The sequence below is a fragment of the Kogia breviceps genome, chromosome 9 (assembly GCF_026419965.1).
Source record: "Kogia breviceps isolate mKogBre1 chromosome 9, mKogBre1 haplotype 1, whole genome shotgun sequence".
Lineage (NCBI taxonomy): Eukaryota > Metazoa > Chordata > Mammalia > Artiodactyla > Physeteridae > Kogia > Kogia breviceps.
This window is the reverse complement of record NC_081318.1, coordinates 96,059,585-96,077,066: the sequence shown is the minus strand read 5'-3', so window position 1 is coordinate 96,077,066 and position 17,482 is coordinate 96,059,585. Positions and strand designations below refer to the sequence as shown.

Genomic DNA, 17,482 nt, shown 5'->3' with positions numbered 1-17,482 from the left:
ATAATCTCCATGAATAACCCTTAAAGAGTAAGCATTAAGTTGACAGACGTTGAAGAGAACTTAATTCTCCACTCCAACATCCCTACTCCCCCTCCCCCAGTCCCCTTCTCACCACCAGAGCTGGACAAGTGGCAGCTTTTTTGTGCTCATTTGATACAGAAAGTGATCAGTATGTTTACCTGGCTCTGTTGTGCGTATGCTTTTGGGTTAATGATCAATATCATTACCATAATTTTATATTAACATAATGACTTCCTCCCAAGTGCACAGAAGCCTTTCTGCATCCAATGTGGTAGATGACAGATACAATTTTCTCCATTTCTATAACTAAGGAAATGGATCCAGGGAGGAGTGATGGTGGATACTAGTCAGTGGTGTGCTGGGAAATACTTTCACAGCTAGCTCTCCAAGAGAAGCAGCCCTGGTTTGTAGTGGATGCTGATTACCATGGTGGAAGTACTCCCACCTTGGCTGATTCGGGCCACCGACATGCCTCACTGAATGCAGAGTTAGGAAGCGATACAATCAGCTCCTGTGAACTGGCATGGCACACTCCAGCGTATAATTGGCACAAATTCATGGCTTCAGGCCCCCAGATGACTCCTAAGGACCAGCTCCAACCTCTGTAAATGCCCAGTTAACTCTCGGGCTCAGCTCAGCCTCTATCTCAGTGGATTGCCTTGAAGAGTGTTTTTCACACTTTGAGTTGTGACCCATTAAGGGGTCAAGAAGTTAATTTCAAGATCTTAGAGAGCTGGGCTTCCCTGGAGGCGCAGTGGTTAAGAATCCGCCTGCCAACGCAGGGGACACGGGTTCAAGCCCTAGTCTGATCCCACACGCCGCAGAGCAGCGAAGCCCATGCGCCACAACTACTGAGCCTGCGCTCCAGAGCCCGTGCTCTGCAACAAGAGAAGCCACCGCAATGAGAAGCCCAAGTACCTCAGCGAAGAGTAGCCCCCGCTCACCGCGACTAGAGAAAGCCCGCACACGGCAACAAAGACCCAATGCAGCCAAAAATAAATAATAATAATAATTTTTTAAAAAGATCTCAGTGAGCATTTTTTTCAATGAAATAGAACAGAATAAAATAAAAAGAAATGAGTAGACCAGAACATATCAGAGTGTAACGTACATGGTCCAACGAGAGATGATGGATAGATGAATGAGTGGTTAGATAGGTAGATAGACAGATACATAGATAGATAGATAAAATAGGTATGTATTTGTGTATAGTGAGTTGGGGTTAAAAAAAACAACAACAACAACAAAAAATACTGACCTAGAAGCAAGAGTATCTCTGTTTCCCCATCTGCAAAATGGAGCTGTGGAGCTTGCTCTCACCCTGCCCATAATCAGGCCCGGATGATGATGAAAGTCACCTCTGTGACAGTGCCATGGTGGTACTATCTGATCTGTCTGATCAACAGTTGATTCATTTGCAGAGGCAAAATGGGGCAAAACAGACAGGCGTGGCTTTGTCTGTTTGGGAGATGGATGAACACTGTTGTGCACAGTCCCGTCACCTTTATGCACGTTTTCTCGGGGCCTGACCACAGCCTAGAGAGTGTCCTCCCGGTGGCTCTGAGCCCTCATCTGGCCACACAGTGCGCGATGGCGTACATGCACACACAGGAAATTCTGCAGGTTGGAGGGAGCACTGAGGTTCCCCGGGAGGCTGGCTGTGAGTGGTTACGCGGGAGAGTCAAAGAATGTGCTGGCTGGAGCAACTCTCCCACTGGAGTGAGAGCAAGTTAGTTTTGAAAAATAGGGGAGAAGACCTTGATTAGAGCTTTTTCCACACGTTCTTCCGAATCCCTGGAGGAAGAAAATACAAAGCCAGGCAGCTTTTATGAGCCTTCACAGCAACCCCATGAGGCAAGAACTGTGAACCCCGTTTTATGGAAGAGGAAACTGACACTCAGAAAGGTTAGGCACCTGCCCTGAAGTTGCACAGCAAAGGACACTGTGCTCTAAATCCCTCCTTCTGACCCCAGGCCTGTGCAAACGCCAGCGGCATCCTTGGAGCCTGTAAGTCAGCCATGGAAGCGTTCCAAACTGGTTTCTTCATCTTTGAAATGGGATCTTGCTCTTATGAAAAACGTGGCCTTTTGCTGAGATGGGAGCGTGGGCTGGGCTGTAGAGTAGGAATCTCATCCTACTTTAAAGATCACTGCCTTGGGATCTCTTACCTTTGTTTCCTTGCCTGGAAAGTGGGATGATAGCAGGTGGTTTCACTTTTCCATTTTCTTCCCATCTTTGTTCAGTGGTGCACTGGTAAATGTTTAACAACGCGGCTTTCCGAAGAAAAGACGAGATTTGTACTGCCCGTTTCTGTGGTGTAAATACCCTCACCAGGGCTGATTTCAAGCTACCACCTTGATCTCACTGAACGAGTTGGGAGACTTGCACAGTTGGCTCTCGAAAGCTGGTACAAGCCCACGTCAACACACCCCGTTTTTGTTTTTGTTTTTTGCGGTACGTGGACCTCTCACCGCTGTGGCCTCTCCCGTTGCGGAGCACAGGCTCCGGACGCGCGGGCTCAGCGGCCACGGTTCACGGGCCCAGCCGCTCTGCGGCACGTGGGATCCTCCCGGACCGGGGCACGAACCCGTGTCCCCCGCATCGGCAGGCGGACTCTCAACCACTGCGCCACCAGGGAAGCCCCCACACCCCCTGTTTTTAACGTGAGCTGCAAGCTCTGTTTGGGTGGTAAATTGAGAGAGCGAGAGGGAGAATTAATGATAGGATGCCTAGCGTGATGCCAGACATAGCAGTTTCCATTTCTCCCCGGCCTTCCTTCCTCATCCCCAAGCAGACAGCACATGGACCGAGATAGCCTGGCCCTGCAAAGTGGTGGTTCTTCTGAGAAGCCATGTGCCCTTATCTTGCTCCCCATCTGCCAGGCTCTCCCAGAGCCTGGGAAGCCTGTCGAGGAGATTCTAAGGTCTGATCACTGAGGAATAATCAAGTAGGCCAGCAGGTCCTGTCAGTTTCCATAGGAGACACGCTCTGAGCAGACGTGTGCGTGGTTGAAACTGCCCTGGAGGAAACCAGGAAGAGCCCCAGAGGAGTGAAGGGCCTGGAGTAGGACACCCCCAGGGTGGCCAGTCTCTGACCAGCCTAACCTTCACCTTCTACTCTCGACCTAGAGGTGCGTGTAGGGGGTGGGGTCTACAGGTTCCTGGAGGAATCCTGAAATGGGACAGCAGCTGGAGGCCTGACAGGCCTTGGGCACGTCATCAGGCGCGCACGACAGAGGTGCAGAGGTGCGTGCCTCGCCCACAGCTCTCAGCCTCCCATACTCCACACAGCTTCTGGTGCAGAGTAGGTGCTCAAGAAACTTTTGTGAATGCGCTTTTTTGTTTTTTTAATTAATGCATTTCCTTCATGCCTTTATAGCCTGATCTATTGCAGACAGGCTGGAAGGCAGCTCAGGAAATGCTGTTGAATAAATAAATGTCTTAGCCCTCGCCAGCTCCTGGTTTCACATGTTCCTGGATAGAAAATGTGACTAAGTCTAAATGAGATGCAAAGTGTTAATAAAGACTGCCAGTGATTTTTTTTTAAATTTCTTCTGGCTTTTCTGTATTTTTCATATGTATCCTCAAAGAACATGGATCACTTTTGTTATTTAAAAAAAAAGACTATATATTATAAAAATAATCTGTAAATAAAATGTAAAGCGAGAATGGTGTCAGCAATGTGGGACCGGGTGCATCCTCTGTGCGCTGGGAGGCTCTGAAGCAAGGGCCCCGGACATGCTGGGTGGGCCCGGCCTGGGCCTCCCCACGCCGCAGGCCTTTGTCATAGCTGGGTTCTCTCTCAGGTTTCCTCTTTCCACGGGCCTCCACCTACCAGGCACTGACTAATAACGCTCCCCTCCGGTAATGTCTTAGTCAGAGTGGAAACACAGGCGAGTCCTAGAGGGGAAATGATGGGATACGACCAGAGCCACAGATGATGCAGAGGCTCAGTGCGCCTGTGCCCCGGTCTGGCCCGTATCCCGCCGCGGGTTCCTCGCACGTGGAGGGGACCCAGCAATGGGGGCCCTTCTCACCCTTCCAGTCCAGCCTCCTCTGGGGCGGGGGTCTTGGCTCCCGGCCGCGTGACAAGGGTGTCGGTTCCATTTCCCTCGAAGCATTGGGGCTGCACTGGAAGCCTGTGTTGGCTTATAAATGAGCCGTGCCTGAATCAGGAGGAGCTTGGCTTCCCTGTGGCCTCGCCCTGCAGCTGGGAGAACCATCGTGCGCCTGGTGGTTTTCAGTAAAGACACAGGTTGAGTCTAAAAAACGAGGGCGTGTGGGGCTGGGGAGAGGAAGCTCAGCTCTGTGACGCAAAGACTTTCATGCGGAACGTGTCTTTTAGTTCCTCCGTCCGCCCTGCTCTCAGTGGCCCTGGAGCCAGTCAGCTAAGGAGAGGCGGGCAGAGTACCCTCCACCCCATGGTGGGCGAGGAGGTATGACCACCGAATCCTCCAAACTGACCCCCTACACACACACACACAGCTTTCCTGACACATAATTCACATATACAATTCACTCGTTTAAAGCATGCTGTTCAGTGGTTTGTAGTATGTTCACAGCGTTGCGCAGCCGTCACCACTATCAACCTTAGAACATTATCACCCCCAAAAGAAACCCGTAGCCTTTAGCAATTGTCCGACAGTTCCCTCCAGGGCCCCCCCCCCAGCCCAAGGCAAGCACTAACCTGCTTTCTGTCTCTCTAGTTCTGCCTGTTCTGGACAGTTCATATAAGTGGAATCATATAATACGTGGGCTTTTGTGACTGGCTCCTTTCACTTAGCATGTGTTTTCAAGGTTCATCCATGTTGTAGCAGGTATCAGTACTTCACTCCTTTTTATGGCCAAATAATATCCCATTGTATGGATATGTCACATTTCATTTATTTGTTCAGCAGTTGATGGGTATCTGGGTTGCTTCCACCCTTGGGCTGTTATGAATAATGCTACGGTGAACCTGCGTGGGCAGGTTTTTGTGTGGACCTACGCGACTGTGTCTCGTAGGCCACGTAACTGATCTTCTAGCAGCGTCCATCTGACTCTGTCTCTTCTTTGCTTAAAAACCTTTAGTAGCTTCCCACTGATCTTAAAGTCAGGTTCAAAAGCTCTACCTTGGGCCACAAGGCTTACACCTTCCGGGCTCCCCCCTTGTCCTTCTGTTCCAGCCAAGAGGTTCTGCTGACACACAGAATCTCCTCCCTCGGAGGACCTGGAGCTTTCCTCTCCCTCCCCTGGCCTTTTCTTCCTCTAACCACTCCTCAGGGAAGCCTCTCCAATGCCTCAGACGAGGTTAGGTCTTCCTGACACACACTCTCATGGGACTCCGTACATCTCCTCCTTAGGAGGTACCACTGTTACAGCCAAGTGATGACTTGTGTGATTCTGGTTAACTCTTCTCTTTTCTGCTCCAGCAGAGCAGGGCACTCGTTCTTGTTCACCAGGTATCCCTGGAACCCAGCATGGTCGGTGCCCAGCAAGCTTAGGCACTTGGTAAATCTTTGCCACATAAAGAATGGATAATGATGGCAGCCAGCAAGCCACTTGTCTGGACACTGCCTTTTACCCTGGAGTCTCCCACAGGTGATGGGGAACCCAGGCAGCTCTCGAGACCAGGATGACTCCTCTCTCTCTCTCTCCAGGCTTTCTCGCCCCGTCACTCACCTGGGAGGGCTCTGCCTATGCCGAAATGGGTTTGGAGGCGCTCCCCCATCCTAAAATGACTAGAGCCTCGTTGGGTCCCAGCTAACCCCGGGGCCCTCTTTCAGAACAGGGTCACTCCCCGTAGCATGTGATTCCGGGCAGCCAACAGGGGTAGCCGTCTGTTTGCAAGGAAAATAAGGCGGGGTTCTCTGAGGCAGAGTAAGGAGCTGCGTTAGGACAAACCGCGTTCCCTTTCGTAAAGGTTATTGGCTTTCTGCGCGTCTTGTTTGAAAAGCTGTCCTCGAGGAAATGCCAAGAAGAAACCGTCCACCTTCTGAGACTTGGTTGCTTTTTCAAAACAACCTGTTTTCCTTTCCCCCACAGATATGCACTTGTTTGGCCACTACCCAGCACACGACGACTTCTACCTCGTGGTGTGCAGTGCCTGTAACCAGGTCGTCAAGCCGCAGGTCCTCCAGTCCCACTGCGGTAAGTGGACTCCTGCAGCGGCCAGTGTCCGATGTCAGGGAGGAACCGTCCCCTGTGGTCTGGCCCTGGGTCTGTCTTAGCCCAAGGCCGTGGGTGAATTCCTCCTGGGGCTCTACCTCTGCCCCCAGGCTGCCTACCTTAGGAGCTGCAGTCCCCTCTGCCAACAGGCTCAGTCCTGCCGGGACAGCAGAGAGAAAGCCCCCCGTCGTTTAGGTAGATGGGTGGTGGCCTCTGCAGATGACGAAGGGGAGGGGCAGTGGTGGCTCGAGCAGTCCCTCCTGCAGCCTCGCAACCTGACATTGGGTCCCCCGGAGAGGGGGCTCCGCGGAGTCTCCCTGTATGGACACACAGGAGTGGTGGGTCCCGTGTGGGACCACTGGGCTGCTGCCCCCGAGAAATGCGTGTAGCAAAGCCACAGGTTCAGCTTCTCCTCTTCCAAGAATCATCCTCGTTAAAAAAAAAAAAAAAGCCAGGCCTGTTGGGGAACTCACTTTCCCTCTGTATCTTTACATCCTTGAAGTGAGAAATTCCCTTCAGCTGTTGCACAGCAAATGCTGGCCTCCTTCAGTGCAGGTGTTGTGTGGACTTAACAACAGATAACCTCCCCGAGGCTGCTCCCCTATAGCAAATAAACAGCTACTGACCTGAGACAGGAAGTGACTTAACCTCTCTGAGTGGAGGTTTCCTCTCTTCACACGGGGCGTTGGACCAGCTAATTTCCAAAGTTGTCATATGCTCTGAGTTCCAGAACAGTAGTTCCCAGTCTTTTGGTTTAAACTCTCCTCTTTTTTTGTTGAACGTAAAATCCAAATGCCCTTCTTTACTGTTAAATTTCCAAGCACATTAAATGTTGCGCCTAAAAAAAAAAAAAAATCTAAGCAATTATAATATCAAATATGCTTTTGCAAATTACACGCTTCTCCTTTCTCACAGTCAGCCCTGCAGTTATCACCGTTCTGTAATAAACAGCTATAAAATAAAAGGAGATGGGCTTATCTAAGCTCTCTAGTAAATGTATTTGGGACTATAGAATAGTTATATGTATCCTAATATCACTTATGAATATGTATATATGTATATGTCATTTACATAGCTGCATATATAGGTATAACCTGCGTCTGTGTGTAAACTCTAGGTGTGTTTTGTGTTTATAATACATAGAAAGAGAATCCAGGCTTCTGAGACTTTCTGACCTGCACAGGCATAGAGGCTCCTAGAAAGTGCCGTACAAAGAGCTCTGTTGAGAGGCCAGGTCTCCTGCCCCTCCTGGCAGCCAGCTCTGTGACTTGGGGCTACTTGCTAAATGTCTCAGTGTTTGGTTTCCTCGTTTCTTCCACGAGAGGTGACTTCCGCGGGCGCTTCCAGCTCTAACATTTTCATTTCTGGCAGAATGAGCATGACAGGTGCAAGTCGTGTGCTGGGCACGAGCTGATCTTCTTGCTTGATGCTCTGTAGCAAATGACCCTTCCTTCTCCCCGGAGGAGAGAAAAGGTCAAACCTCTCCCAGGGAGACTGTCAGAGGCCCGGCGGTGGTGCTCCCAGCTGGGGTGACAGGAGAGGGAGTCAAGAGCAGAGCGGTGGAAAGAAGATCCCACCTAACTGCTGGGTCAGGGGGTGACTGTGGCGGCTCCGTGGCACCTGCTTCTGTAGGGATCGTCATTCATTCATTCATGGGCTGTGCTGCTGTTCTGGGCACGGGGGCACAGCAGTGAACAAGACAGACAGAAATCCCATAAGCCGTCAGAACCTTCTCTGGGAACGTAATTCTCTGGCAGGGTCTCTGACGGCAAGAACCTAAAAGGGACCCGGGACCCCACTGTGCCCTGCAGAATTCCGCCCAAGGCAAGGCCTCATCTAGCCAGCGAAGCAGGCCTCTGGGGCTCGGCTGGGCTCACACACGTGCCTCCCTCTGTCCCAGGCCTTTTGGTGCAAGAGCAAGTTGAGCTTAGGGGGAGAGCCACGGGTTTTGTGGCCATCGCCTGAACAGTGGCAGTAAATTAGTTTGGGGGTTTGGGGTTGCCGATCTCATCCCCCGAAGCCCCGTCTCCATTGAGCTTCTTGCTGCATCAGCTGACAAGTAGCGATGGGGACATGGCCACATCTCAGCAGATGGAGGCCACACCTCAGCCTCCCTCGTCTTTCGGGTGCGTGTCCCGCGGATTCGCAGCCCGCGTTTATCAAGGGCAGGAGAACACGAGGCAGAGCTCAGAACCAGAGCAACACTCCGGGAACAGTGAGGGTTTCTTAGTTGCCCTAAAAATTCCTCCTATAGTGTCATGGTGTTTCCTGTTTTGCCCTTTTACCTCCTATGGCTAGTCTCGCTGTAATCAACAAGTTAACGAGAATGGTACTGTGCTAAGTGCCGGGCACCGTGCTCTATGCTTTCTTTATCTTTGAACATGGAATCCTAATCCTCTCAACACCCCCATGAAGTAGGTACCAATGTTACCCCCACTTTGAACTTGAGGAAGCTAAGGCTTAGGGGTACCTTGCCCAGGGTTGCAAAGCTAAGCGGGTGTAAAGCCTGATTCTGAACGCAGGCCGCATCGCTCCAGAGAGAGGGAAGTGCGTGCTTTGCCTGCTTCCTTAGCCGTTGTCCCTCACTGCCTCCCAGCGTGGGCCACGTGCCCTTCTTGTCCCGGCCCAGAGACTCCAATGCCTGACCCACTTGCCTTCCAGGTAGCACATGTAGTACAGGGCTTCAAACTCGATCTTGTTAGATCTTGTTAGACTCTCGAACGGAGTCTCATCTGTAGAACCCAAGTATGGATATAGATACACAGCAGAGCCAAAGAGGTTGAAATCGGGGTCCCTGGCCTACTCCTGGCCTCTCAACCCGCCAGGGCTCCGCAGAACAGCATCTGAAGTTTTAAAGTGGAGAGAACATGGGCTTCGGAGGCAGGCAGAGCAGGTCACACGACTCCCTCATTAACTGCGTGATCTCAGGCAGGTAGCCTCCTGTCTCTCCACCTGGTCCGTAAGATCGGTGCGCTGCCTGCCTCGGGCGAGTCGTTGGTGCGGAGTGACTGGCGAGAGGCGCCTTCCTGCAGGTCCACCCAGAGCACGCGTTCATTCCTCTTCTCCCCATGCCATCTCCCCATGGCCAGCAGCTGGACGCGGTTCATCCCTCTTCATATCCGTAGAACTCTGTTCTCCAATGCCGCCCACCGTCTGCCGTGCACTTCACTTATCTGTGGACTGTCTCAGCACATCCACCAGCTTCTAGGATCCTCTCAGGACTAGGGATGTAGCTTTTCAGCTCTGTATTCCCAGCACCTAGAAATGAGCTTATCATCGCCGGCCGTGGCCCCGGGAAGCAGATCTGAGGTGCGGTGGGAGGGACACAGCCCAGGATCCAGCACACCTGGGGCCAGATCCCAGCTTGGCCTCGACCAGCCCTTAGACCCTGGACTTGTCACCGTTTTAAATGACAGGGGACTGGACTCTGTGTTCTCTTGGAAACTTGCTCATTCTTAGCACCTGTGATTTGGCTCCTGATTTTAGGGATCATAACATATCCAGAGAGATAGATGCATGGCGGCCTTCAAGATTTCAGTGACCTGGTTAAGTTAAATGAAAAAAGTGTGTGTGTGTGTGTGTGTGTGTGTGTGTGTGTGTGTGGTAGGCAGTTGGTTCTGAGGACTTTGGAGGCTGATGGTAATGTGAAACAGTGAAAGCCGTGGTGGAAAAGTCATGAATTTTGGAGTCAAACAGACCCAAGTTACTAGCTGTGAGACCTTGGGCTAATTACATGACCTTCTGAGCCTCCTCTTCTTCTAACATGAAGGCGATAGTTCCTGCCTTGCAGAGTTACTATGAGGAACAGAGATAAAGTAGTTTCCTGGCACATAGTAAGGAAATAAAGAAAGGGTAGCTATTATTGTCAATAAAGTATGGCCATTTTTTATTAAGTTGAATGTTTCTTATGAAAAATGGGAAAACCAATTCAGTCAAGTGCTTCCTGCCTTCGTTTCTCTCCCCGTCTCGGGGGATGTGCGCGCAGAGGTCAGCCTGCGGGCTCTGGCCTGTGATTCATCTTCGGCTTCCCACACTCTTGAGGCAGGACTTGTTGGCCTGAAGAGGATTACATTGCCAGTTCTGAGGATCCGCCTTTATGAATATGGTTTACATTCACATGGGGCCCCAGTGTCAGCTCCTTTGGAAACACCATGAAGCTCCCAGTGTCCCTCTGGGGTCCCTGCCGAGGTCCATCTGGCCTTGGCCGCCTCCCCGTATGGGGGTCATGTGAAGCCCCGCTCCCAGGACTGTCTGCTTTCCTGTTGCTCCTGACCTGGCGCCCCAAGCTGGTGTCCGAGACGTAAAAAGTAGGCATGCCCACTGCTCGGGAGACCCTCTGCTTGGCGTAGGGGTAGGGGCTCCCTGCAGGCCATTTTCTGTGCCACCCTGTCTGTGTGGGCCCCTGAGGTCTGTTTCCTCCGTACAAGGGCCCTTTGGATGCTTTTTAAACCTCTACCCAAGAGATCTAGGATTTTGAGAAATTGGTTTGTTTCTAAAGTCCCTTAGGTTAGTTGATGAGGTTATTTAGGCGTAGAAAAGGGGAAAACAGAAAAAGCCTTGCCTCGGGCCTCCTGATCCTATTCAGCAGGCATCCCTATCTCTCATAGCTGTCCAGCCCAAGTTGTGGCTTGATGCACTGACGCGATGTAGGAGCCTCGTGGTTGTGAATAGCCCCCCTGGGGTCGGTCTGCCTAGATTCAAGTTCCAGCTCTTCCACTTATTAGCTGTGTGACCTTGGGCAGGTTACTTTGCCTCTCTGTGCTTCAGTCTCCTTATTCTTAAAATGGGATCGTAGTTTACCTCGTAAGATTGTTGTGATGATTAAAGGAACTCGCATGTGGGAAGTACTTAGCACAGTGGTGGAACAAAGTTTGCTTTAGGAAAAAAAAAAAAAGTTAAGCTATCATTAACCAAGTGATAAGCTACAGAGATTTATAATGAAATCTTTTCAGAGAATATTCACTTACGATTACCATGGAGGGTGAGGGTGACATTTGTGACTCTTCCTCTTGTATCAATGCTGTGGGTCCCAACCTCAGCCCAGAAAGAGTGGTATTGCCATTTCTTCCGAAAAGAATCTTCTGTGTGTGTGTGGGGGGGGTCCCATCTGTGTCCACAAGCCTGTATACAAGCTCAAAACTAGGAGGTGCAAGATACCTGCAATGGAAACATATTTTTATTACTTTTAGTAGTTGTGTACGTTTGATCAATTTGAAATATTATAAGTAAAGGGAAAAATAAGAGGTAGATCCAAGCTGTGGTGTTGTAATTGGGTTGGGCATTTATGGAGTTGTGTGATTTGCCTAAATGAAAGGAGTATGATTTTTTTCTGTCCTTATCTCCTAATATATTTACATAATGAACTACCATGAAGAAGAGTTTCTCAGCAGCAGCACTGTTACCATTTGGGGCTGGATAATTCTGTTATGGGGGCGTCTTGTGTGTTGTAGGATGTCGAACAGCTTCCCTGTATTTTATCCGCTGGATGCCAGTAGCAGCCCCCACCCCCAGTCATGACAGCGAAAACTGTCACCAGGAATTGCCAGTGTCCTCTAGGCGACAAAATCGCTCCCAGTTGAAAACCACTGCCATAAAATATAACATCTCCATTTGTCCTATCATATTTTGTGCTTTTCTATATTTAATTTTTTCTCCACATTCAAATGAGTGTGTGTGCACGGGTCATCAGGATAATTTCCCCCATCACAGTCCTATTCAAAGCATAAAACAAGATATGTTGCAGGGCTTCCCTGGTGGCGCAGCGGTTGAGAGTCCGCCTGCCGATGCAGGGGACTCGGGTTCGTGCCCCGGTCCGGGAAGATCCCACATGCCGCGGAGCGGCTGGGCCCGTGAGCCGTGGCCGCTGAGCCTGCGCGTCCGGAGCCTGCGCTCCGCAACAGGAGAGGCCACAGCAGTGAGAGGCCCGCATACCGCAAAAAAAAAAAAAAAAAAAAAAAGATATGTTGCATAAGTTCATAAAGTTGCAGTCCTCCCCACCTTAAAATCAAAAAAGGGGGAAAAAATGGCAAAAGAAATAACCCATCCATATACACAGATCCTTCAGAATTTTTCAGCCACCCTCCAAGCAGAGAACTATACAGCCCCACACCCCATCCATCAGACAGAGATAATCCTTGGATGTCACTGCTACTTAAAAAATATACATGTTAGAACCAAAGAACCTAGTTGTGACTCAGTAGACAAGAGAGGATTAATTTTTGTCCCTCTTTCTCAGAGAGGGCTTTTTATTCCCTTTTCTGATTATATTTTTGAATGCCCTTCAAGTAGCTATTTTGCATGTTGATGGTGATGCAGTAGAATTTAATGAACTGTGAACTAAAGCAGAGGGGCTGAGCTGCAAAATAAATGAGTGACAGCAACTGGCTGCTGGAGGCTGTTACCTCCATCCCTCCCGTCCACATCCAGATGCCGATGCTGGGTGGGTACCAAGAGCAGCAGAGCCCAGCAATGCCACACATGGAAGCCTCGTTAATGAGGTTCCAAGGTTTCCTGCAATTGTTCTTTTTATTTTGTCTATCTCCGGGTGACCTCTGGTTGAGGAGGAAACAAACCATTTGTGCTTCTGAACCCTAGAGAAAGTCAGTCCCTCCCAATGTCAGTGTCCCTGGGCTTCCCGGGTATCATCACCGGCTAATTATCCTGCCAGAACTTCCTTTCTGAAAGTGTAGATTGCCACAGAGCAGGGCTGGAGTTTTTGGTCAATTAAGTTGAATTTGTTGAGATTAAATTTCTGTTGTTGTTATGGTGAGTTGTCTTTTATGAGACTAGATTATTTATACCAGAGATGTATAAAATAATTAAAGTAAATTGGTCTCATCAAACATATTCTTTGTCAAGTCTGACAGTATTAACTAATAAGACTTGGCAAGAACGAGTGAATCTGTGCAAACTTGATTTTGTTAGTGGGATTCTTTTTTAACCTTAATTTGATGAATGGCTCCCCGATCCAGAATTAACTCTTGGCTTGCTATATCTTTCGGGTTCCTTACGATCAGAAACAATGTCTGCTGTTCTTTCTTCTTATTTCATCTTTCCATTGTCCCTGGTAAAGTGCAGTCATACGACAGATCCTAAGGAAATCCCTATAGTAAGAAGATCCCTGAGGAAAAAGATCACGAACTAACAAATGGTTCTGCCTTAAATCAAGCATTACAACAGAAAGAATCTATGATAAAGTAGGACCACGTTTTGCTCCACTTCAAATGTTTATATTTTGAACTTGCTGCTCAAATTAGAATTAAAGGTATGTCTAGAACATAGCGCAGACTGACCTGGTCCCAAACCCTGGCTTTTGTTTTTTCTCTGCTAATGGCAGGCAAAAATACCAAAAACAACAATAAAGCTAATGTACTTATTGAGCACTTATATATGCTAAACTTTGTGTTATTTAATCGTATTGCCACCCTAAGGTGCTACGGTCATAGTATTCTCATCTCACAGCCAAGGACAGGGAGACTCAGAGGATTTAAGAAATTTCCTCAAAATCAGGCTGATGTAAGTGACAGAACCAAGATTCCCATCTATGTCTGACGCTAGATCACTTTAACCACTGTACTGGTTCAATGTTTCGGATCTCAAACTCCCTGCAGCAGCGTAACTACACTTCCATACAGAAAGTTTGTTTTGGTCCCCTGTAGGATGCTGGAGATGAAATGCAGTGCTTTGGGGGCACCTGAGCTCCCTGTTTCTTTCTCATCTGTCTAGCCTACGCCACTGATCTTGTCTGCTTGTTGGCTTAGGTAAAGAACTTGGGCACAATTTTGAGGGAATTCAGAAAGGAGGAATAAATCAGTTACAGTCCATGTTTTGAGAGCCACAGCATTTGCATAGACCTTTAAATATCAAAAAGTAAAAAGAAGCAAGCTTGTAGAAGAGGTGGAGTGGGTACCACCATCAGTTCTGTCTTTAGCTTCTTGTTCATCTCCAGCAAATGAGCAGATCCATGAGATGCTCCCCCATCAAACAGTAGATGGTTTCCTCTAAATTCAATGGAATTCCCTTTTCTTGCATGTTTCTGTGAACCAGGTAAAATTTTACAAGTAAACAAACCAAGGACTTCCCTGATGGTTCCGTGGTTAAGGATTAAGACTCCGTGCTTCCACTGTAGGGGGCGCGGGTTCAATCTCTGGTCGGGGGAACTAAGATCCCACATGCCATGCAGCATGGCCAAAAGAAAAAAAATAGCAGATATAATGGTTCAGCTCAAATTTAGAGATAGATTAAGAGGATCTTCATAACTTTAGGTTTTTTTTTTTTTTACTTTAGTATTGAATTCATCTTTAATTGAAAAAAAAACCTTATAGTTGTAATCTCATTCAAGCCTGTTTCTTGAAGGCTAAATCTCTTGGATTACATTCTCTAGAGTCACATAGCTTTGATTCGTTAATTTATTTAAAAAATATTTATTGGGCTTCCCTGGTGGCGCAGTGGTTGAGAGTCCGCCTGCCGATGCAGGGGACACCGGTTCGTGCCCCGGTCCAGGAGGATGCCACATGCCGCGGAGCGGCTGGGCCTGTGAGCCATGGCCGCTGAGCCTGCGCGTCCGGAGCCTGTGCTCCGCAACGGGAGAGGCCACAACAGTGAGAGGCCCGTGTACCGCAAAAAAAAAAATTTATTGAGCACCTACTGTATGCCAGGCATTGTTCTAAAGCTGCAGATACAGTGGTGAATGAGACAAATAAGAGTGTGGGTTTCTTGAAGCCTGTGTTCTGGTAGGTTAAATAATGTATTGATAAACAATAATGCGATCGAGCTGTAGGTAGAGCACACCAGGCGAGGTGTGTTTGAGGGCTTCAGAGAGCTGGGGGGCACCACTACTGTAGAGCCCTGTAGGGCAGAGCCCAAAGTTCGGGCTTCATTCTAGGTGTGGTGTGAAGACACGGGAGGACCCTGTGTGAGGGAAAGACATCATCTGGTTTGTGTTTTTAGAAGGTCACTCTGGCTGCTTGGAGCCTGGGGGACCTTGTAGGGACTGATGCGTAGCTGTGAAGATGGATAACAAAGGATAAACTTGAGGTCTGTTTTGGAAATGTAGCTGACAGCATTTGCCGATGGATTGAGGTGGAAAAGGGAGAGGTCAACATTTAGGGTTAGTTAGAAGGCGAATGGCCAGTGACCTGGTAGGAAAAGCAGCAGCAGATGATAACATGGGAGCCAAGAGAAGAAAGTGTTTTGTAGAGCCAGTCAAATGCCAAGCGGTTGAGTGAGAGGAGAAAAGAGAAGAGGTTGCTAGTTGCCACCAGAGGCTGCTGTTGACCTTGACGATAGCCATTTTAATGTCTTTGGATTTTTTTCCCAAGTACAGATGACTTCATTTTTACATCACTGATAGACCTCTTTTTAGGCTAGCAACACCCTAAGTGTTTTTCTACATTTCTGCTGAGCTCAGCTACCACCCGACTAAGTTGTCAGCTGGTCCCTGGCGCCCCCTGCATCCCCCCGTCCTATGGTAGGCATCACTGTGCAGCAGTCCCCTGTGAGCACTAGGTCCTGAGCTCCCAAGCGCTGAGCCTGTGTCTTTTGCATCCCCGAGTCCCAGCCTGGAGCACATTTTCTGACTTGGGGCACAGACAGGGAGAAAGAAGGACTCTTCCAATCCCGATTCAAGTGCTCTTGGCACTCCCCACTTAACCAAGGTTCGCATAAATGACAGCCATTGCAAATGCTCGTTTGCTCATCCACCCCTGTGGCATGCACGTGCACTCGCACAGACACCCCCCCCCCCAGACTGGGAGTTTCAAGGAGCCCTGTCATCGTGCTCGTCATTGTGTTCCCTGAGTTAACACGATGAATGCTGGATCTACCATTGGTGGTCAGTACACTTTTTAAAAAAATGAATCTTGGAAGAAAGGAGGGAGAAAGTGAGCATGGAAGGAAATTGGCCTCCCAGTTGTGAGTAAGCCCAATTCCGTGGGTAAGCGAGGACACTCGTTTAGAAGCTGTTGCTCCTTCAAAGGGAATGACCGCCTCTATTCAGGGGCAGTTGGAGAGGTTGATGCAGGGGAACCGTCCTTCCTCACTGAGCACTGGTGAGGCTGCTGCTTTGATCCCTGACCACAGCTGAGTTCTGGAAGGCTGACACTGTAACATGACCCCCGGCTTCTGACTCATTACTGGCTTGTCCTCGCTGCATGGGCCGCTCCGTTCCATTCCTCAGAGCTGTATCAACCGAGAAAAATTAGGGGAACAGCCATCGCTTTATTTAAATCCGAGCAAAGAATGTTGCCAGCACTGATTCAAAAGGTCAGTTGGGAATTGTCCCCATCCGGAGCAATGAGCAGAACGGGGTTTCCGGAGCAGTGTTCCCTCCCCATAGCAGTGCATCTGTGCTCTGAGAGCTGGAGTTTGGGGGCACACACACGCTCGGGAAAGACCACACGCCAGCTTACCCTCTGGAGGTTCTCGGCAGGTATTAGTCCATCAAAGCACTCAGAGGTCTTGCAGTAAAAAACAAAAATGCACCTCTTTCGATTCGGAGTCCCATCGCTCTTAATTTATCAGAGTTCAACCACGTGCACTGGGTGATGGAGATGATGATGATAATACTGATGCACTTTTTTGGATTAATAATGCGGTGCCACATACAAGCCCACTCCTTCATCTGGGGTCCAAGCAGAGGAACAAAGCTCTTTTCCAATCCTGGAGGAGAAAGTGGCCATGAAGAGAACCCGCTCTCCCCAGACCGCATCTACCGTACTTTATGAGTGGAAGGGATTTCAAGGGTGGGCTTGATTACCCATCCTTTCCACCTCGCGCCCTAATGCCAGAGCCCATTTCCCATCCGCGCTGACACTGCACCGTCACAGTTTTCCCTTTGGAAGAGCATCTGGAGTATTCGCTCAGGAGCTGATTCTGAGTGCTTTGCCTGGGGTCACTGAGAGGTCCCTCCCAAAGTGTCACATACGAGGCACCGTGTAGAGGCTCACCTTGGGGCTGTGGGAGCAGGGGTGGGGGGGGGGCAGGGAGTCTCTAAAGAAGGTTCCCAGCCCTGTCGTTTCTAAAGTCCAAGTGCTTCTTCCCGTATCGTGTGTATATTTACTATGGCGGGGCTTTCTTTTCTCTTCTGGAAAAGGTGCTGTTAAGTTGATGTGGCCTCTTACGATCGGTGTCATACTGGAATTGAGGAAATCCTGTAGTGAAGAGCTTGCCCAAGGCCTTTCCTTTGGTCTTTCATGGGGCGGGCACTACTGAAAAATGAGTGCACGTTGGGAAATTGCTGTGTAGGAGGCGCATGGAAAATAAATACATCTGGGGGAAAATGTAAATCGAGGGGAGTAAACGATGAAAGAATAAGT

The 17,482-nt window shown here is 49.3% G+C and overlaps 1 protein-coding gene across 6 annotated transcripts in view; it reads left to right on the top strand.

Moving 5' to 3' along the window:
* ATXN7L1 (ataxin 7 like 1) overlaps positions 1–17,482 on the top strand; it is a 253,101-nt gene that overhangs the window by 79,122 nt on the left and 156,497 nt on the right. For 5 of the 6 annotated variants that reach the window (XM_067042825.1, XM_067042828.1, XM_067042824.1 and 2 more), the window contains one exon: positions 6,045–6,149. The exons of the other annotated variant lie outside the window; for it this stretch is intronic. In XM_067042825.1, coding sequence (XP_066898926.1) covers positions 6,045–6,149 — 105 coding nt within the window. The remainder of the gene's footprint in view (positions 1–6,044; positions 6,150–17,482) is intronic. 6 annotated transcript variants of the gene reach the window in all.